The sequence below is a fragment of the Pyxicephalus adspersus genome, chromosome 7 (assembly GCF_032062135.1).
Source record: "Pyxicephalus adspersus chromosome 7, UCB_Pads_2.0, whole genome shotgun sequence".
Classification (NCBI taxonomy): domain Eukaryota; kingdom Metazoa; phylum Chordata; class Amphibia; order Anura; family Pyxicephalidae; genus Pyxicephalus; species Pyxicephalus adspersus.
The window spans coordinates 45,013,913-45,035,728 of record NC_092864.1 but is presented as its reverse complement, the minus strand read 5'-3'; the positions used below and the strand labels follow the sequence as shown (position 1 = coordinate 45,035,728).

Below are 21,816 nucleotides of genomic sequence, written 5' to 3'. Positions count from 1 at the left end.
ATGGCAATCCTATTGCTGGATTCTTTGTAAAGAAATAGAATAATTCAAAGGTAAGTGTGTAATTTTTTTCATTTCAAGTTTTAAATACCAAATAGTTTATTTAAAATGTACCCAAACGCCTTATGTTTTTTTTTTGTTTTTTTAATAAAAGGTGGTATATTCCTTTTTTATGTAGAATTAGCCACGTACCTTGACTTTGAATGGAACTTAATGCAACTAAATTTGCTTTAGAGGAGAAGGTGCAAAGACTGAACTATAAATATTTGTTTTTTGTTTTTTTTGAAACCATGACATATGTTAAGGTATAAGAAATAGCCTATTTACTTTTTTTACATCAACTTCCTGGCGTTTCCTATTTAACATAGGTGGCTTTTGTCTACTCAATGAGCACAAAATGTGGGGCTATAATATTCAAAGTCTTCATCTTGGATATTCACCTTATTCATTTGTTCTGATGAAGCAGACACTGCTTATTGAAATGTGTTAATATACAAATTCTTCATCTTGGATATTCACCTTATTCATTTGTTCTGATGAAGCAGACACTGCTCATTGAAATGTGTTAATATACAAATTCTTCATCTTGGATATTCACCCTATTCATTTTTTTCTGATGAAGCAGACACTGCTTATTGAAATGTGTTAATGCTGACCCTTCCAGTGGCAATTGCTCAAAAGTCCATTGTATAGGATTGTGATTGCATGATGTATTATATGAGAAAGGAAAGAGGTTGAAAATAACTAAAATTAATTATTTTATTTGTACGTGAATCTTGCTTTAATTCCTTATTATGCTTTTACTGTTAAGGTGATAATGGAACTTGCACACTTGTATCTTGCTCAAGAGGACATTGATGCATGCCAGCAGCAATGCACTCTCCTTTTGAAGAATGATCAGCATAATGAGGCTGCTACAATGGTAAGTGCAGAGATATTTAACCAAAAGTATATAGAAATATATTCAGTCTTTCAAAGTGCGCTGTTCGTTGTGCATTTTACCAGTTACACAGGTAACGGGAATATGGGAACATTTTCAAGAGCCATGATGGCTCCTCATTCTTTTCATTCTTTATGATAAGCATTAATGATAACCGATAAAACTTATATACTAAATAAATAATATTGCCTCCCTTATTAATTCTCTGTCTTTAAAATAATAAATCACAGATATTCCAGTTAGTCCGTGGTACTTCCTCCTTCGGGGTCATTTTATTTTACCAGTCATAAATCACTTCAGCATTGCCACCATGTGCATTGGCTTCTTGGGGTTTGTTTATAATTAAAGTAATTGGTGCTGTCACTACTGATAATCCTCCTTGCCAATCTGAGTCTGACACACATCTGGATCCTGGAGGTTTCTCCACACATCTGAGATCTTCACTTTGGCAAAGTGAGGATCTCAGAAGCTGTTGACATGTCTGTTTAATAAAAAAATGTGGTGCTAAGGGAACTATAGGGTAATCAAAGATCTTTTGATGTCCGATTTTAGAAATACTAATTATGCCGCTGTAAACAACTGTAGGAGTTACTATAAAACAAAAAGGTCACAGAAATGATATTGTCCAGATTTTTCAGGTAATTCTGCATTGCTATAAGAACAGAAGGATTGCACATGGATGCATACCAGTGTAGGTGTCAGTGGATGTAGGATGATTTTTTTGTATTGTTATAAATACTGTTCTTTCTTTTCACACCCTGCAGATGATGGCAGATCTTATGTTCAGGAAGCAGGACTATGAACAAGCGGTGTTTCACTTTCAACAACTACTGGAGCGTAAGCCAGGTACTCTTTGATAATGTGTTTTGTTCTGCTGCAAATGTAGTGTGGTACTAGATGAGAAGATTTCTTACTGAAGTGCCTGATGGCCAAATGTCCAAGAACAAACATGTATGGCAACCCATAAAATGATGGCAACAATCTAAAAACTTAACTCCAGCCATTCCTTTCTTTTTTATATACTTGTAATTAGCACTTTACCATGCAGAAAGCAAATAGTCTTATTTACCTGCACACTCTGTCTTTCATGCAAGCATTAGAAGCTGCAGCATGTATCTTAAGTCCACATTGTTTTCTGTCAGATGAACTATACAGATCAACCAGCCCACCCCTCTCAATCTGTGCTGTCCTGACCCTCCTTCTTTAGCTATTTGCCTTTCATCCTGTTAATCATTTAGTCTTAGCTTCATGTACAAGGTCGTCTACATATAAATTCAGTCTGTCCATTGTCTTTGACTGAGGTGTCAGCAATCAATCCCTAATATTTTACAGATAATTACTCCACTCTCTCTCGTTTGATTGATCTTTTAAGAAGAGCTGGGAAACTTGAAGAAGTCCAGAAGTTTCTAGATCTAGCAGAGAAATACTCATCCAGAGCAAAGCTGGAACCTGGCTTTCATTATTGCAAAGGATTATACTTGTGGTAAGTTCAATGTACCTGATGTAAAAATGGGGGCTATTTCTTAAACCTGGTGACTGAAGAAGAACTTCAGAAAACATTATTTGCTCTTAAAATAAACAAAATGAAAGATAATATAAATTTACAATAAAGATTCTGAAAAATAACAAACCTTTACATGAAACAGATATCTGTTCATTAAATTATAATGCAAGTAACCGAAGAATTAGGAACTCTTGTCTACTCATAAATCTCCTGTAAAAGGTAATGTAATTTAACTTGACTCTCTTCAGAATGTTCTAGAGCAATATAAGTGGTGAAAGCTCACTTCTTACTGTCTGTCAAACTAAGCTTACTAGGAAATGATACATGATAAGATGTTCCAGTTGGTGAAGGCTGCAAGTCAAAGCACTAGATCCTTTCAGTTGTGCTGCCAGTTAGTATGATGATGTGGTTCTGAGGGAGGGCAAAAACACAGAAACCTTCTGGTTGTCAAGTCCTGGACTATATAGCATCTGCTGGTATATTCCAAGAAATTCAGGTAATGATGTTGAATAAATATTTTTCTTGCCATGTTTTTTAACCCCTTCCTCCTCTCATTCCTATGTCTATAATCAGCAGGAAGCATCGGGATCAGGATATAATAATACATGTCCCCAAGCAGAGAAAGCAGCCAACTTCCCTCAGTTCTGTGACAAATACATCATTAGATTGTGAGCTTCTTTGAGGGACAGTGAAATGACAATGGACTTTGTAAACCACTGCATAATATGTCAGCTCAATATTACATACTGGCTAAAAATAATAGTGCTGTATCTAAAAGTTGCGCTCTGTCACATATTCTTGGGGCCAGCCAGCATGTGACCACAAGGCAGAAGCACTTTGATAGAAATAGTCAGCAGGCTCTGGCTAATAAATTGAAATACCAAAAAAGTTGATTAGAATAAAATAGGCTGTTTATGTGACAAATGCATATTAAACAGTAGTCATAGCGTTTAACAAGTAAACTTAAAGAATAATAATATAAAAAGCATTTCTAATTGACACTTCCCTAGTTGTCCTAGTACTTTTGTGTTCAAATTTTATCTGTCTACTTTCCTGTGTGTTTTAAAGATTAAAGGGGGATCTATAGTATCAAATTTAAATGTTCACATTAAAAAGAATTTATAAAAAGCACAGGGTCACTTGAATGTAAAAAAAAAAGACTTCATATACTTGTTGTTCTGCTCTTCTCCCTGGGCTCAAAATACATACCATACCGCATCACCCATTAAAGCACAACATTTTTCTAAAAGATAGTTTATGCAAAGTATGGTGCGCAAGGAATTTAAGAACTCTGATTTCTGTTATCAAGCTAAAATATAATGAAAAGACAACTTTAAATTGTGTAACGACTAGGTAAGAATGCATTCGCTGGATGAGATTAGAAAAACATGTTCAGTTTAGTGCTATTTCACTTAGTGATCCATACTATATTCTTGGTTGTGACCTGCCTGTGTGAATTAACATTTTTACATGCAAGTTGTTTTATCTGTTATCTGCTTCTTTTACTATGTGCTGTTACTGGCCGCAATTTTGTATTATTGTTTTAGCTTTCTTTTAAATGTAAATTTGACAGATAAATGTTCTTTTATTTCTCCAAGGTACACAGGTGAAGCTAATGATGCTCTCCGACATTTCAATAAAGCACGTAAAGACAGCGACTGGGGACAAAAAGCCATATATAACATGATTGAGATCTGCTTAAATCCAGATAATGACACCGTGGGTGGAGAAGTGTTTGACAACTTGGATGGCGACATGGGGTGAGAAATGTATTCCAGTCCATACCTTGGAAAGTTCTATCCAAAATGTGTCAATTGTTTCTAAAAGAAGTATAATGAGATTACTAATCTGTCAGAATTCTAGCTACATTTATTGTCATGCTGCAAGTTTGACATGAGAAAGCTTCCCCATCAACTTTCACTGTCTGCTTTTTGTGATTGATACTGAAGTAGGCAGGCAGTTATGCACTCATATGGATGGAATAGTGTTTCTGTATTTTTTAATTTTCAAATAAAATACATTTTGTTATGTGTGGGTATAATGCTGCCTACAGGTGGTTTGAACACTGCAAACTATAGTGGTGCCATCTCCTTCTTGCAGTTTTACCCCTACACATTTTTTAATCCGGTGGATGTGGCTGTAAAAGTAGATACTGGTTTTGACCGAAAAGCCATGCTGGTTGCTTTGTGATTGCATATCTCCCTTATGTTTAGGAAAATATGAAATATTGCACATACCGTAAATATGTCATGTTTTCTCCCGTACCCCGCTAGGCTACTATTCTAAGTTTGTATGTTTTGTGAATAGGCCTGATAGCACTTTACATATACTCAGCTGAATCACTGGGATGAAAGACACTATTTTCTACTTGCAGAGATAGTACTTGTTAGTCAAAAGGTGAGCAAATAGAGCTGGGTTTTCTCTTTAGAAACCCAGCATGTTGTGGCAGGTAAGTCCAATGAAATGTTGAGTGGCAAACAAAGTTTTTAAACAAAAGTAATAGATATTTTTACATATTTATAAAATGTATAAAAGTAATTTATAAAAACATGTGCAAGTGTTGTTTCCAAATTACAATTTGTCAGTGTTACTATCCCTTTCTTTGAGCTAGACTAGAAAGCATACACATCTGAAGGGATGCTGGAGTTGCCTTCTTTTGTATAATTCTGTATGCAGAGTGTCATATGTTTGCAGGCAATGGAGAAAAACTGGATCTTATAGGATCTCTGAAGATACAAACCTCATTTCTTGAAGTATAAGATAAAATAAATAAATGGCTATTTGGGCTATAATAATAATGGCTATAAAAAAATACTTTATTATATATATTTTAAACCCTTTACATTACTACCATGTGTGTTTAGTGCCCCTGATGACGTGTGGTTCTGTATTGTTTCTCTTTTTCTCAGACAATTTCTTTTTGTTCGAGGAATTGCATGTGTAATTTAAAGGCTAGCAAACTGGTTAGCAATTAGTTGAAAAAATTAGTCATATAAAAATATATTAAAGATTCAGAAGTTGAGTACTGCACATTCTGTATTTAAATCAAAGCTGGTATTTTGGGTAAATTGAATAAGACTGCTAACATAAAACATTAGGCAATGTACAAAATGTTATTACATAATGTTTTACAAATGTTATTTGTAAATTATATGTTTGTTTGTTTTTTTAATTTAACATAAAGGGACACGTAATTAATTTTTGTTTACCATTTTGTAGGAACTCCACAGAAAAGCAGGAGTCTGTACAGCTTGCTGTCAGAACAGCAGAAAAACTTCTTAAGGAGTTGAAGCCACAAAGTCTTCAAGGACACATCCAGCTCAGGATTATGGAAAACTATTGCTTGATGGCAACGAAGCAGAAATCCAATGTAGAACGTGCTCTAAACACATTTACTGAAGTGGCAGCTGCAGAAGTAAGATCCTTCTATCTCATAAATATTGTGTGCTTGTTCTCTCATAAGAAAGCTGAACCATTATGTTGGTTCACACCAGCTTACACTTGTGTCCTTTTCTGCTTGGCACAGTTTGTGTTTAAATGGAATACACAAAGTTACCTACAGCAACCTACAGTTACCTACAGTTAACAGCAATCAGCAGAAAAAAATATATGTATTTATAACACCCATTTACAGGCGAATATTGTTTTCACACCCATCTACAAACCTAAGCTCTTCTAAAGGACTTTATCATCATGTGACTGCCCATAATGCCTCTTATAAGGATAAAGATAAGTTATACACCACTGCAATCTGGCTTTGGAGGCCATAGGAACCCCACTGAAGGGGCACTTCCATATCACAGAGCAGCAACGTGGGCACCCAAAGTAGTATCCTCCCTACTCTTCAGCCCAGAGGAGAGGAGGCTAAGGAACCTGGTACATCATTGGATTCAGATTAGTATTAGGAACATTTAATGTTACCAGGAATAATAGGATTTGGTGGTCATTGAAGGAATACAATTTATTGGTGGTGGTGGGAGGAGGGTGGTTGACTATGGCTGAACTTGAGCTTTAAATGATAGTTGCTAGCAGAAGTACAGACACTCCTTCTCAGAATGTCATTGCTAAATGAAAATGTAAGCTAGAGAAATTTTTTTTTTACTATGATGCTACAGAGATGTCTCCTTTTTTTGCTGTATGTAAGCTGACCTACCAACATGATTTGTTGGAGGGGATGGATAGACACCTAAAATTTTATTTAGTGTCATTAACACACAAAAACATCTCTCTATGGTTTCAACGAACATAAGTAAAAGTTGATATCTGTTATGTTTGAGTTAAGCAGATTATCATTTTAAAACAGTACTCTGCTATTCAAATAAATTAGAGTTGTGCTAATGCATACTTTGATATTGTCTCTCCCTCTTCCAGAAAGACCATGTACCAGCACTTCTAGGAATGGCCACTGCTTACATGATACTAAAGCAGACCCCAAGAGCAAGAAATCAGCTAAAGCGCATTGCAAAAATGAACTGGAGCCCAGCAGAGGCAGAGGAGTTTGAGAAGAGCTTACTACTCCTGGCAGACATTTACATTCAGTCAGGCAAATACGATATGGCGGGGGAGTTGCTAAAACGCTGCCTGCGACATAATAAGGTTATTGTCCAACAAAGCAGGAATAGTGTTGCTTAAACTCATACTAGCATCAGGCATATTATTTTAGTCTTGACTCTGTATAGTCATCACTTACTGTAACTGCACTGTATGTAATCTGATTGATTTTCACCCATCTACCCGTCATCTGTTTATCAGTTCCTCTCTGACTGCATAGCTTAGATGATGGCTCCTAAAACAATACAATAGACACAAGCTAATTACTGACAGCTCCTTGAAAGCATTCCATCACCGCATTGCACTTCTCACCTCCACTGTACTTGCACCCTTCCACCCCCATCACACCAGCACTATTGTGTCTTCACCCCTTTCTTTTCACCTAGCCCGAAATCTCCCCGAAACGTCCCCTTCAACACCAAACTTTTGTGCTCTCACCAGTGTTTCTGACCCTCATCCTTCTGCAACACATGCACATCCACCCCCTGCTCTCACCACTGCGCCTTAATCCAATGCATTTCCTGCTCTCACCACCTCTCCCAAATGCCCCCAGTTCTCTCACAATTTCACCAACGTCTGCCTCAGTTCTTATTGACAAAGCACCAATGCATGGTCTGGGACACTATCCTGAAATAATGCATGTTTGGATAGATCTATATTTGCTTAATCATATGTTATCAGTGTTTTTTGCTGATAGTAGTTTGTGCTTAGTGACATGTATGTGATGTACATATGTAATTGGAGCCATAAGCTAGTTACACCTAAGTCTTAATTTATAAAAGTCAGTGATGATCTGTATCTCTAAATACAGGGTGCTATTCTCAAACCTATATGTAGTTTCATGCTTTAGGCAACATATTATTACCTTTTTTTTTTTTTTATTTATTACATGGTTATTTTTCCACATTTATATGCATACTGAGCTATCCAGAAAAGAGTATAACAAAAACAGGGGAAAGTTTAACAATGCCAGCGATGCCATATCACCTTTTATTCAAATATTTTTAAAGTGACTCTGCCAGCTTTCTAACCCTGGGCAAACTGAGTCTCAAAAAAGCCTAGTCACCTACTGGTCATTAGTAGTAAAATAAGCATTTACACCATATAACTGTTTGTAACTTTCAGCTAGCAGATAGCAACTCTGCAGCATGAAAAGACAGATCCCAGGTAATAACATATAAGCAAGCACACAAGTCATGTCATGAGTGGGCAGAGAGGTCAAGGACCTGGCAATATTGTCTGGGAGTGGTGTCTCAAACATAAAATAGGGTGAGCATTACTCTGGCAGGTATAAATAATATTGAAAATTACATACATTTTAGATATATACAGCCTTAACTGCAATGATTGATGTTGAATATATATTCTGGAAAGTGACAGCATTATTTTGACCTAAAATGAGACCAGGCTTTTATAAAACTTATTTGACACTTGAGATTTTATATCATTCAGTCTCTTGAGCCCTTCTATGAATCCTTTCCTTGTGTACATTGAAACCTTACCAAGGAATGTTTAAATGCATTTGAAGTAACTGTAGAACTCCTTGCTATGTCTATAATTGTCACAAAACGGAGCTTTCTTATAACTGACTCAAGATAGAGGAAAGCGATTACTTTAGTACTTTATCAGAAAAATGCCTTCTATCAGGGGAAGAATTCTCTCAGGACTTGCAGTGTTCACTTTCCAGAAGCAATTAAACTGGCAATACAAAACTCCCTATTCACTTTCTCATTCATACAATTTCAAATCCAAAAGGCTCATTTGTATTCATTTACTTTATTCAGTGAACCATATTATTAACTAATCCTTTTCAGAATGTTATTCTCCAAGCCTTTTACTACCTTTGACGGGCTATAATCTTACTCTATATGATTTATAATGCACCGTTCCCTCTCATGTTCAGCTTTCAGTGGGAAGTTTGACTTTTATGGTGTCGCCCATTTGTTGAGCGCTTGCTTCTTGTAGTTGGGTCATGATAATTATTAGGAGAAAAATAAACTGATAATTTATTAAAGGTATCATGCACACTTTCATTCAGTTTATTTTTGTAATATCCTTTGCCCAGAGGTAAATGGACTTATTTCTCTGGGTGAGTTCAGAATGTGCTGGTGCCTTGTGCAGCTTTCAATAAAAATGGCTACCCAACCCTCAAACGTTCTTCTCTTTTGGAGTAGGTGGCTACGGCCTGATCAGCCTTGATAAAGCTCTGGATCTGTGTGATGGCAGAAAGGCTGCAGGGAGTCTGGTAGACCCAGCAAGTCTAATGCTAGGTTACCCTTAAAGTGGAACTAAAGTTCCACTTTAAAATAATGTATATTGCAGAAAGGATCAGTTGATGTCCCTTCTGCAATACCATTTTTATCTGCCTGATCGCTTGCTCAAGCAGTCAAAAGATCGCAAGAAGGAAAAAGAAGGCACCCTGCCATGGAACGGGGGGGGGGGGGGGGCTGGTAAGTATCACATGGTTTAGTTCAGCTCTAACCCTACACTCCACTACCATCCTTATACATCCTCATACAGATGACATACATATAATAGAGCTGTATTTGTACTCAATAATTCTGTTCTGTCCTAAGATTTATACAGCCCTGGCACACAGTGCAACAAGGACAATGGCTTCACTTTCTTCGTAACAGTTTGGAGTTTAACCCTTTTTTTCTTTACATGTTAAAATGCATATTTTATTCCTAAAGCAGAACAATATATATATTCCTAAAACAAACACCCAGTATAATAAAATGTTGGTAGTTGCATTTTTGTGTCTCACTATTGCACTACTTTTTATCTTGCTTAAGTTTTAGGTAAAAAATACACTCAATTTAATCTTTTTGCACAATAAAATCCATGTTCTATACATATAAGATTAAGTTGTGCTGCATAAATTTATACCAAACATGAGTTTAAAAATGACATGCACCTGAGTGATAGCGAAAAATTACAATACCCAATATTATTTATAGGGAAATATCTTTACAGTTACAGTCTGTTAGACCCCTAATGTCTTCTCTGCAGTGTCCCTGTGCTGATTGAGTGATAAAAAAAACTAATCCAGCCACTACCTTATTTCCAAAACTTGAGCCCTGGATTGCCCATAGGAAAGGATTGGATATGTGATCCTTCCTCATTGGATCCCATTGGCCATCCTGAGTTTTTGTTTTCTCTTGTCCAATGCTTTCTTGTGAAGCAGGGGATCCTAGAAACCATAAGAGTAAAGGGGACCACCACCTCTGCGTCACATAGGAATGAGCTATCGTTTTTACAACCACTTGATCACCCCTACTAAAAGACCAAAAACCTACCTGTGAAAGATAAAATTAGCTTATTAGAGTTGTGAGCTTGTTTTAAACTCTTTTTTCCTATGTCTTAGGTTTCACACAATTCTGGTAAGAATACAATAGGTTTTTTTTTGTCCCCAGATGAGGCACCAGAAGACTCATTGGGTCTGATTTATTAAAGCTCCCCAAGACTGGAGAGGATACACTTTCATCAGTAAGGCTGGGTGATCCAGCAAACCTGGAATTGATTTCTTCAAGGTCATTTGCTATTAGTTGGCAAATGTTTTGAATCCTGGACCAAATCCATTACGGTTTTGCTGAATCACCCAGCTTTACTGATAAACCTGTATCCTCTCCAGCCCTGGGGAGCTTTAATAAATCAGGCCCATTAGATCATCTTTCTGCTCGCTTGTCTGCTGATTGGCTCCTTCTGCCACCCTCTCCTTCCTGGTTAGAGGTGATTGTAGGAGCCTGAAGTAAAAACAAATTGGGTGCTTACATGTATACAATTTGACAAAGCAGTTATAAATTATGGATAGAGAGATTTATTAAATCTCCAAGGGAGACTTGGGAGAAAAGTAATATTGTTGTTTTTGCAGTTTTAGGAGGTATGCTATTCAAAATTACACTTAGCAGTTATAAATGATGGATAGAGAGATTTATTAAATCTCCAAGGTAGAATTGGGAGAAAAGTAATACTGTTGAATTTGAAGTTTTAGGATGTATGCTATTCAAAAATAATAATTAAACCTAGTTTGGTATTTCAGACTAAAGTGTACACAGTTCCAATGAATAATGTGCCTTAGATTTGTTTTTGTCATTCAATATCCAATTAAAATTATTCATTCCTGTTCTAGTCGTGTTGCAAGGCTTATGAATACACAGGCTATATCATGGAAAAAGAACAAGCATATAAGGATGCAGCCAGCAATTATGAAATGGCATGGAAGTATGGCAACCAGACTAATCCCACTGTAGGTAAGCGAAATGATGTCTAACACTCTTTAGTACAGCCTGTCATTATTTTCCTTGGGAGAATCACAACACAGAATAATTCCAATAGTATCCGAGAAGGGGCACTGCTAGGCCAAGGCCACCAACAGACAACCTGCTCTGTAGTCACAGCAATTACCATAACTTGGCATGATTCAAACTGAAACCAAACAGCAGTTTAAAGGCACAGGATTTGTTTGTTGTCATTTCAAAGGGAAAAAAACTATTAATGGGCAAGCCTTTCATAACAGGAGATGCACACATTGTCTGTGTTGCAACAAAGGACTGCATTTGCCTTTTCAGTAACTTCCCCTGTTCCTATAATTTTGGCATTTGTGTGCAAGTTCAATCATACCCCCTGCAGTCAGTAGAGGTGTCCCGAAGTTTTGAACCTGGAAGACTAGTCGAAGATGTATGCATCGGTGAGGCAGCTTACGAATATCACATTGCTGGAGGATAGGTAAGTATAGTTTTTTAAAATCTAAGTTACTGTGCAGCTCAGAAATTGTAAATTGCCTTCAAAAGGTGGGAATGCTGCTATTTCTATCTGCATAGATTCTGTTTCACTGCAGGTATTGGCTAAGAGCTTACACAGCTAAAGAATCTCTCCCCAATCTCACATGACAGTGCTGGGTGCCTAAGCAGCCAAACACCACCATCATTGTTATGAAAGGAAGAGTAAGGCTTACATCCTTTTATTTTAAATAATGTTAAAGATTTAAAAATTAACTTTAAGATTCTAAGTTTTTTTAAATTTTTAAATTTTAATGTGAATAGGTTTACATAATGGTCAGTTGCGGATGCATACATAAGCTGATCTCCATTGTTTTATCTATGTGGCATTCTAGTTCTCTGCAAAAGTGGTGATCAGCAGTTTAGTAAATGGAACTTATGGTCACCAATTTAGGATAAATACAGTATGGTGATCAAAGAGCTGATCACTGTATACCATTTCATTGCCCTGTTTTTAATATATATAAGTTAGGAAGAAAAAAAGGGACGATGGTCATGTTATTTGCTTACCACTTTTTTTTTTAACGAATGGACCCCAATATGTACAGTTGACCAATCTCAGCAAGTTGGAAAAACCCTACACACCCTACACTGCTGTATCCACAACCTAAAAAAAAAAAATGAGGCTTTACATAAATTAACGCTGGTATGATTCTGAGTTGAATGCTTGAATATTGTTTTTTTAACTTTCAGGATATAAACTTGCTTTTAACTACCTTAAGGCAAAGAGATACGTTGATGCAATTGATGTGTGTCACAAGGTAAGAATTTATTACTAGAATGCAGAAGTGATTCACCTCTGTACTACATAGAAACGGATTGTTATTATTATTATTATTAATAAACTGTTTTTATAAAGCTCCAACATATTACGCATGGACAGCTACACACAATGACACAGGAGGTGGATAGGACCCTGCCCAAAAGAGCTTACAAGAGGATAAGTGGTATTTTTTTTTTTGTTTTGATTAGTAAAAGTTTTATTTGGAACACATAGTAATAAACATTAGAGGATCAACAACATAATAAGATCAAAAAACAATGAGAACTCACATGTAAGTAAATACCAAAGGAATCGCCTTTTTCCAACCAACCAAATTCACACTGTAGGTCCTTGTAGCCATTAGGGCCCATGGAAAAAATAGGCTGTGATCTGTTGCTTACTTAATCTAGTAAGTACACTGGGAACTTTAGTCACAGCAGAAAGTATTAGTTGCAACATACAGTGAGGGAAGGAAGTATTTGATCCCCTGCTGATTTTGTACATTTGCCCTCTGACAAAGAAATGACCAGTCTGTAATTGTAATGGTAGGATTGTTGTAGGTGTGAGAGACAGAATAATACCAAAAGAACCCTAAAAAAACATAATGTGTCCACCTCCATGTTTGACGGTGTTCTTGGGGTCATAGGCAGCATTGATGCCAATTAACTCAATTTTCATCATTCAGATGTTCATTGGCAATCTGCATACGGGCCTGTACATGTGCTGTCTTGAGCAGGGGGACCTTGCAGGCTCTGCAAGATTTCAGGCCTTCATGGCGCAGTGTGTTACCAATTGTTTTCTTGGTGACTATGGTCCCAGCTGCCTTGAGATCATTGACAAGTTTCCCCCCGTGTAGTTCTGGGCTGCTTCATCAATGTTCTCATGATCATTGCAAATCCACAAGGGAGATCTTGCATGGAGCCCCAGACCGAGGGAGATTGACAGTTATTTTGTGTTTCTTCCATTTGCGATTTATCGCGCCAACTGTTGTCACCTTCTCATCAAGCTGCTTGGCGATAGTCTTGTAGCCAAGTCCGGACCGTGTGGTCCTACAATCTTGTCCCTGACATCCTTAGACAGCTCTTTGGTCTTGGCCATGGTGGCTAGTTTGGAATATGATTGATTGCTTCTGTGGACAGGTGACTTTTATACAGGTAATGTAACAAGCTCAGATTAGGAGCATTCCCTTACAGAGGGTTCTTCTAATCTGAGCTTGTTACCTGCATACAGTGAAGACATCTGGGAGCCTGAATCTTGCTGGTTGATAGGGGATCAAATACTTATTTCACTCATTACAATGCACATCAAGCTCTGACTTTTGAGCACTGGGTTTTTGAAGGTTCTTTTGTTGTTATTCTGTCTCTCACAGCTACAATAAACCATTACAATTATAGACTGGTCATTTCTTTGTCGGAGGAGAAACGTACAAAATCAGCAGGGGATCAAATACTGCTTTTTCTCACTGTACTTACTAAAAGGCTGACTATAAATGCTGGAAGACAGGCAGGTGTGCATGTATGGTCCAACCATTTTAATTTTATTTTGACCAGGTTATTCCATAATCAATAGCTGTCCAGCATCGCAGTAAGAAAGCTGAAAGAGAACTTTGCACAGATTACAGTTACATGCTGCCCAGTGGATTCTCACAAATTAGACTATCATCTAATGTCTATAGACTCATTGGTTTGTTAAAAGGAAATATATACAAAAAAACTTCTTAAAGCAGACATCCTGCTAACACTTTCCTTACAGAACTCCTCACATTTTTCAATTGGTGTGCTCAGATTTTTATAGTCCCAGACGTTAATTCATTGTAACACAGACACTCGTGAAGATGGAATCCCGGAGAGAGCAGCAGTGACTGAACCACAAAGGCAGTCATTGTCTTCATGGACTTTGATAAGATCTCCTTATGGGTAAAAAAAACTTGCCTGAAAAGATTGCTATAAACTACCTATTCACTGCTAGCACTATATACCACTAAATTATTTTGTATTCTGTCTGTAACCCCTTTTACCTTTTCAGATGAAATAAATGCAGAACAATAACACGCTCAAATATCGTTTACCATGCAGTACCTTAAAATGCATTCATTATTGTTAAAACTCACACACTGCTGCTAAACCAAATGTGGGAAAGTGTATCTAAAGGTATTTTTTTCTTTTGGATAAAGTATGTTGGACAAGATTTTTTTGCTCTTTTTTATCCCGCGTGAGGAAATTCAGCCCCTTAATTTGTCCTGCTGAGCACTGTCTCTAAGACAGAAACTGAAAAGAAATCTAACATTTTGAGTTGTGATCAGATCAATAAAATCTGGAGGAAAATTCCTGAAGTGGGGACTCCTGTTCCAGGGACAACATTCTGGGATGACATTTTCTCCTGGTCTGTGACAAAAAGGGAGGGAAAACCTCCTGTGCAGGTCACACACAGTAGAAAATAACTTTATTGAGATTTAATTTTTTCCTACTCAAGAACAAAAAACTGGTCTGGACATTTTCAGGCTCTCTTTGGATTTTAGAAGGCTAAGCTCCTAGGCATAGCTGGTTTACAGTCCATTAGATAGAGGAGGGAAAAAACAATCTGGGTATTAATAGAAAGTGTTTTTAGGTACCATATGGTATCTGACATTTGAGTATCCTTTTTCTCTCACGATTCCTTTTTGGAACAGAGGGAATAAAAGAACTAATACGTTTGGTTTGTCTCACACTGCTGTATGAATTAGTGTAAAATCAGAAAATTCCTGAGCTGGACTGTAGAGGGAGCACTTGCTGCATTTCTTACCTTACACATATGTTTGTGTATGTCTGCTTTATTATAAGTCACTTAGTATACCATTCTTTCTTCAACAGGTCCTAGAACTACATCCCAATTACCCAAAGATAAAAAAAGACATTCTTGACAAATCCAGAGCTGCCTTAAGAACTTGAGGCTGACAATATTACAGTACACAGGCGGCAGAATTTGTGAGTAATTGGCACAGCCTGGCACACAACACCACTGCCAGCTAGAACATTTTGTTGGGAACTTTTCTATTTATTGTAGAAAACAGGAGCAAGTGACCCATGCCTTGTTTATTCAATGACACAAGAAGTCCAAAAGAACGGATCTTGTGAAATGAGGAGTATCTGAAGTCACTGTTGAACCAGTTAACAATTTCACTTACTTTCCCTTAATTGTGGGTGAAGTCAAGGTTTTGAATACTGTAAAAGATTTTGTGTCTGTGCCCTGCGCAACCAGTCCTATTTCATCATAGTCATCATCACATAATTTAACAGAAGTTGCACTGTTCATCAATTGGCAACATTTGCCATTGTTCCAATTATTTTTCATTATTGCCCCTGCTCCTGAGAGTGACAGAAAGAAGCACAAGGATGCCATCTGTGGTTTTTACAGAAGTGATAAACACACCTATTGGAAATGCATGACATTATGTTGCCAGTTTACACAAACTTTCCAGGGCTCAGGCACAATCTTTAATTATTACTTACTAAAAAAATGTTCTAGCTTTAGGGGCAGTTAAGTTACCACAAACCCTCCTGCAGTGTCCTTACCTCTGTAGGCGATGGGTGGAGACATTTAAAGGCTCTAACATAAAGGTAGAACATGACAAGTGACATAATCTTTTTCTCTCAGACTGCGAAAAGGAGAAGATGTGGCTGATTTATTAAAGCTCTCCTAGGCTGGAAAGGATACACTTTCATCAGTAAAGCTGGGTGATCCAGCAAACCTGCAATGGTCCAAGATTGAAAACATTTGCTAACATATAGCAAATTACTTTTATATAATCCATTCCAGGTTTGATGGATTTGCCCAGGTTCACTGATGAAAGTGTATCCTCTCCAGCCTTGGAGAGCTTTAATAAATCAGGCCCAATGTGTTGGGCCATGTGAACTGGTCACTGTCAGAGCTTTATCCAGAAAGACCACACAGACAAGAAAAGTCCAACCCATAAGGTCAGCTTGATGAGATGGGAAAGGTGCCAGCAACATGCATTGCATTGTCAGCCCAATACTAGAAGTCACATGGTGAACAGGGAACTAGCAGGATAACCAGGTACTTACTGTGTAATAGCAAAGGGCTGTGGACATAGGAATTTTCTAAATGTTTCTTTTTTTTTCTTCTTAAAATTCCACCAATTTTAATACTGTATTAGCTTTTTCCAACTTAACCCCCATTGTTTTTTCTTTATTGTGCCCCAAAAGTGTCTGTCCACCCAAAAACCTACAGGGGAGTTTAACTCCACATGTTAGGCCAGAAGATTACTTTAAACCCCTAAAATAATGAATATTGTCTAAAGTGGATATCCTGTAGAATGAAATGGTGCTACTTGCAATTTTGTAGATATGAAAATAGAACGGAGAGATCGGGTCATTGGAAACCTACATTTAATACCCAGCCCACCAGGCCTCACCTGTAAGTGAACTGACCCTTTCATACACCATATCTATAACTATATAAATATATATATATTTATATATATATATATATATATATATATATAAAGTCAGAATTAGCCAGATTAGTCAGATTCAGATTTTAGTAATTTTATAAAGATAATTAAAGAATGATCAGAAATGTTTCTGTAATTTTATCATTACGTATTTCTTTTGTTTATCTGTATTTATTGAATTGTTTTAAAATAAACTATTTTACAGTTGTAATAGATGATGTTCTTGTACTTGGATTTAAAGGCTGCAAGTTCCTTATCTGATTAGGTGGTCTACCCCCAAATCCCATTCACACACATTTCATGTCCTTGTAAAACAACACTGTGACCCCTTGTTTCAGTAAGGACTTCAGATTTAGTAGACTGAAGTACTGTATAGCTCTTATCATATTAGATACATTTATACTGTTGCTGCGTGGTGCAGTGTATAGTAATGCATGAATTATTAGTTATTAATGTGATGCTGCACCATTGCAAAGACTCTGCCCTTGCTTGGTAATGCACTTCAATGCATTGTGGTGCATATTGGCCCACCTTCCACAATAAAAAAGAAAAAATGTGGTGAGAACAGATTGTATATCAACATTTCCCAATAATGAAGCAATGCTTGGCATTGGAATTAAGGGAATGGAGTCTGGAAGTCACTATCAGTATGAACCAATAGGGGGCATTGTAACTTCATGACTTTTCTGATAGAATGGCATTAAAACATCTGACTAAGGGGATGTATAAGTATTTTGTTCCATTATTACAGATATGTTCTGGAGTCCCTGTTTCTATTATTATATTAGCATATTTACCCATTTGTAAATGTTCAGTGTGATCATCTTGTTACATAAGAAATAAAATATTCTATGTTTTTTTCTGAAATGAACTTCTGCTGCCCTGCCATTAACCTGCAAGTTGGTTTAGTAATATCTAAAAGTAAAAACATGGCCTCACATAAGTAAACAGCATTAAATATATATACACATACATTCTATATTCTGAAACAATTATTTTCTTATATATATTTACTTAATATAAATCAATCTGAACCTAAAAGTTTTCCCTTTGCCCTCCTGCAATATTCCCACAAATTGCAGTCTGTTGAGCCTGTCTGTGCAATCCACCTTATCCAGTGAGGGGTTGGTACCATTGCTGATCCTGTTCAGAGTCGTCACTTTCATGTAGGCTGTGCTTGTTTGCTCTGCAGGGGAATATAAATATTTTGCAGGGGGCGTGGCTTTCAGCATTACCACTGATGTTCCACAACCCTGTAGCTTGTCAATCAACACCTGGCCACACCCATTCTCACCTACTGTCTTGTGAGTTGGCTGCATATTCTCTGTTGCTTGAACCCTCCCACTAGGATCTGCAGTGTCTGGGAGAGGTGTGTGAGATAGAAGCTCCCTCTCACCTGGAGGTATCGTGTATGTCACTTGACCTTGCACATATAGTAGACGCTTTATTAGCATTTTAGCAAAATAATTAAAAATAAAAATTCACATGTATGTGGTGGGAACAAGTGGGGTTTTTATCGTTGCCTGTGTCCTGCTAAATAAATTTTCTGAAACATAAACCAGTTCAGGATATTACAATAGTCATTAGAATAGGAGAAAATTAAAAATCTTCTAATCAGAATAACTGTTCAGGTGACAAGTAATAAAGGATTTGCTCTCACATGGAGCATAGACCAGAATTTAAAAAAAAAAAGTTTTGCCCTTAGGCAATATTTTTTGCATATTTCACTTTCTGGCACCAAATATTTTTATAAACTGATTAGATTTTGGCACAGAAACAACAATCAGAGCTCTAGCCACTGCACAGAACCTCCTGCAATACTCATCATCCATCAGGTCCCACATCCCTAATAAAAATTGTTAGGCAGTATGCCAAGTACAATGTGGATTCGCCGTGTGATTTTCTGACATGTCCTAGGCAGGCTGCCAATATGACAGTGTATATGCCATGCTCTCCAATTACCAAGCGCCAGGCCAGACCTTTGCAATGCACGGGGGTGTTGCTGCATTTACCAGAGTCTGGCTTTCTTTTTATTACTCATTTCTGTGATAAAATAATGCAATTAAATTGGCCTGGAATAGGAAATGAAGCCTGTGTTGGATCAAATCCTGCCACTGTAAGGCCTGGATTACAGGCTAGGTTTAACACACAATGCACTTATCTTTACTGGGGTTATAGTGGGTGCTCTGACCTGCAGCTTGACATTCAGATCAATGCAAATACAACGCATGTCCAATATACTTTGACCACTGTTCACTCCTATGGAGACAAGCACAACCGGGTGCTTCTTCTTTATCCTCTCCTCCTCTTTCCATAGAACAGAACAGCACTGTGTCAAAAGCAATCCTTTGTTCATCTGTCACTAGAAATAATCAAGGAAGATGATTTCCAGCGACATTGGTCCTACGTGTGTACATAGCCTTGCAAGTATTTTGATAAAACACTAAAACTACAATTTTTACTCAAATTCCTCCTTTTTTCCCATCTCCATGTTATTGATTTTCTGCAGCAGCTTTGCAGTTGCATGTGCCTTCCAGTGATGGATGATATTTCATACGAGCGGGTTTGCTGATAATGACAACTGTGTACTATGCCTGTGCAATATGTGTCAGCTCAACACCGTAAGGGATTGTGATAGGACAATGTTGGTACATAAGTGATAGACAAGGATGGAACATTGTTACCCTCAATAGGTGATGCTTAAAAAGGAACTTTGTGGCAGGATATTTGATATTTAAACAATGACTTCAGAAATTACCTTGCCATGTTAAGGTGTATGTGAGATCAGGTTTGCATATAACTGACCCACCTGACTCCCTGCATGCTCGTGGGCACCTACATTCCAATTGTTTTGCAATAACTGATACCCATAGTAGGTGATAGATGATGGTATGTCTGTGTTACCAGGCAGGATTGTTACAAGCAGCCTCTTTGTACAGGGAGGGAGGGGAGAGCCTCAGAACAGCCCAGCACATAAGTAGCTGCCCATCCCTTACCAGCCATGCTTTATATCGATCTGGCAATATTACTGCCATCCTCATTACATCTGTGTAGATGGCCTATCATGGTCTACCTGCGATAAGGTGACAACCCTCTGCCTCATCTCACATTTGTACTCTGGCATTGTCACTGTGACTCATGACTTGACTATGGATTTTGTACCGCGATGCGTAATGTGATGGCGCTATATAAATACTGTGTATTATTAATAAAATTTTACAAGCGGCACATATTATATAGGCATAGTTGTCACCATCCGGAAACCTGAATAGGGACATGCAGCAGCTGCCGGAGTGCATGATTGTAAAGTGACTGCAGATTATCAGCAGCAATAAAATGTAACAAAGCATGAAGAAAAGATGAAAACAATATTTTATTCAATTGTTTCAATAAAAAAAAGGTTAGGAATGTGTGCTTAGCTGGATATACACAATGCTTTACAATTAATTCACCACCATTTAATTATCTGGGGGGTGCAGAACACCAATCCTTCCTCCATGCTTTATTTAGGAAGTGTGCCTCCATGGCCTGTGCTGGGATCTATCAGTAAATCCAGAGCTCCGGGACTCATTTCCAGCAGTGCTGTGTAGCCAGTAGTTGGTTCAGGAGGTTGACATTCACAATGTAATCAATGACCTCCATTTCTGCATTGCCCTTCCTACTATAATAACCTTGATTTATTTTCTTTATAGCAGCAGTATATAATAAAATGTCTTATATCTCCTATTTATATGAAACAGTGACAATTATATCATATTTATATATCATATTATATTACATATTACACCAATGACATATATTAGTATAATATTATAATATCACATCATTCAGTGTCATGAGCAATTTATTAAGGATAAACTCCAGGCAGGTATATAATACACAAAATGGCAGCTCTATGATCAATATTTTGTGTATTTTTTAATGCAGTATACCTGAATTTGACCTGATATCAGCCCCTGGGCAGCAAAGATGAAGGAGCTGCACAAGGAGCCAATCAGTTAGTGTGCCGACAAGATTCATGCTAATAGAATAAGAAAGCACAGAGAGGTGAGCTTATCACTGTACTACTAGATTGCAAGCTCTTAGGGGGATGGTCCTCTCCTCCTGTGTCACTGTCTGTATACGTCTGTTATTTGCAACCCCTATTAATAATAATAACAATAATAATAAACACTATGTCTCCTTTTACTGTACAGTCACAGGCTGGACGTGGTGCTTGGACAAACTGGGCTCAGAGGGTTGAAGAATTAGATCATAATCAGGCCATTAGACTGAGAATTTCTGGTGTCAAAAATGTATTGGAGGGGTAACCTCTGGGCTATTCTTTTTTATCTAGATGTTTTTGGCTGGAGTCCTGCATTAAGTTTTTATGTGTGGAGCAATGAAGCTATCACTTTTATGTTTGCAGCACTTTCTGCTGCGTGACATGACAGCCTAAAGCCAACTCTATATCAGTTTATCCTTGGGTGTTATTAAAACCCAAAAAAGGTTTTGCAGGAGACTGCTGGAGTTGGACTTTAAAAATGCTCCATGCCTGGCTGGTTTGGAGTTTTGGATAGAATTGAGAAAGGTTTGACCCCTTTTTTTGCTGCCTGTGTTACCATAGATCAAATAAATCCCTCTCCTCTTGCCTGTGACTACTGTTATGGAAACAGAAAATGATCCAAAAAAGTTCCCTAAATCAAGAGATAAAGGAAGGTCTACCCATGGGGTCACCTGTTGCGGGGGCAACTGGTCAAAATTGTAATTTTCTCACTTTTGGAGATTTATTTCCTGTTGCATCTCGGGGATGAGAAGTGCAATCTTCCCAATGGTGTACAAACACTAAAA

At 37.4% G+C, this 21,816-nt stretch overlaps 1 protein-coding gene across 2 annotated transcripts in view; it reads left to right on the top strand.

The window, feature by feature from the left end:
* TTC21B (tetratricopeptide repeat domain 21B) overlaps window positions 1–21,102 on the top strand; it is a 52,213-nt gene extending 31,111 nt beyond the window's left edge. Inside the window, exons 21-30 of one of the 2 annotated variants that reach the window (XM_072418280.1) lie at window positions 809–919; window positions 1,702–1,783; window positions 2,270–2,420; window positions 4,040–4,201; window positions 5,661–5,856; window positions 6,813–7,037; window positions 11,125–11,245; window positions 12,467–12,534; window positions 15,386–15,499; window positions 20,914–21,102. In XM_072418280.1, the coding sequence (XP_072274381.1) occupies window positions 809–919; window positions 1,702–1,783; window positions 2,270–2,420; window positions 4,040–4,201; window positions 5,661–5,856; window positions 6,813–7,037; window positions 11,125–11,245; window positions 12,467–12,534; window positions 15,386–15,463 (1,194 nt within the window). In that variant the 3' untranslated portion in view covers window positions 15,464–15,499; window positions 20,914–21,102. Of the gene's footprint in view, window positions 1–808; window positions 920–1,701; window positions 1,784–2,269; window positions 2,421–4,039; window positions 4,202–5,660; window positions 5,857–6,812; window positions 7,038–11,124; window positions 11,246–12,466; window positions 12,535–15,385; window positions 17,552–20,913 lie in introns of those variants that run through there. The other variant, XM_072418279.1, reaches the window with a different exon arrangement.
* Window positions 21,103–21,816: the final 714 nt, after the last annotated feature.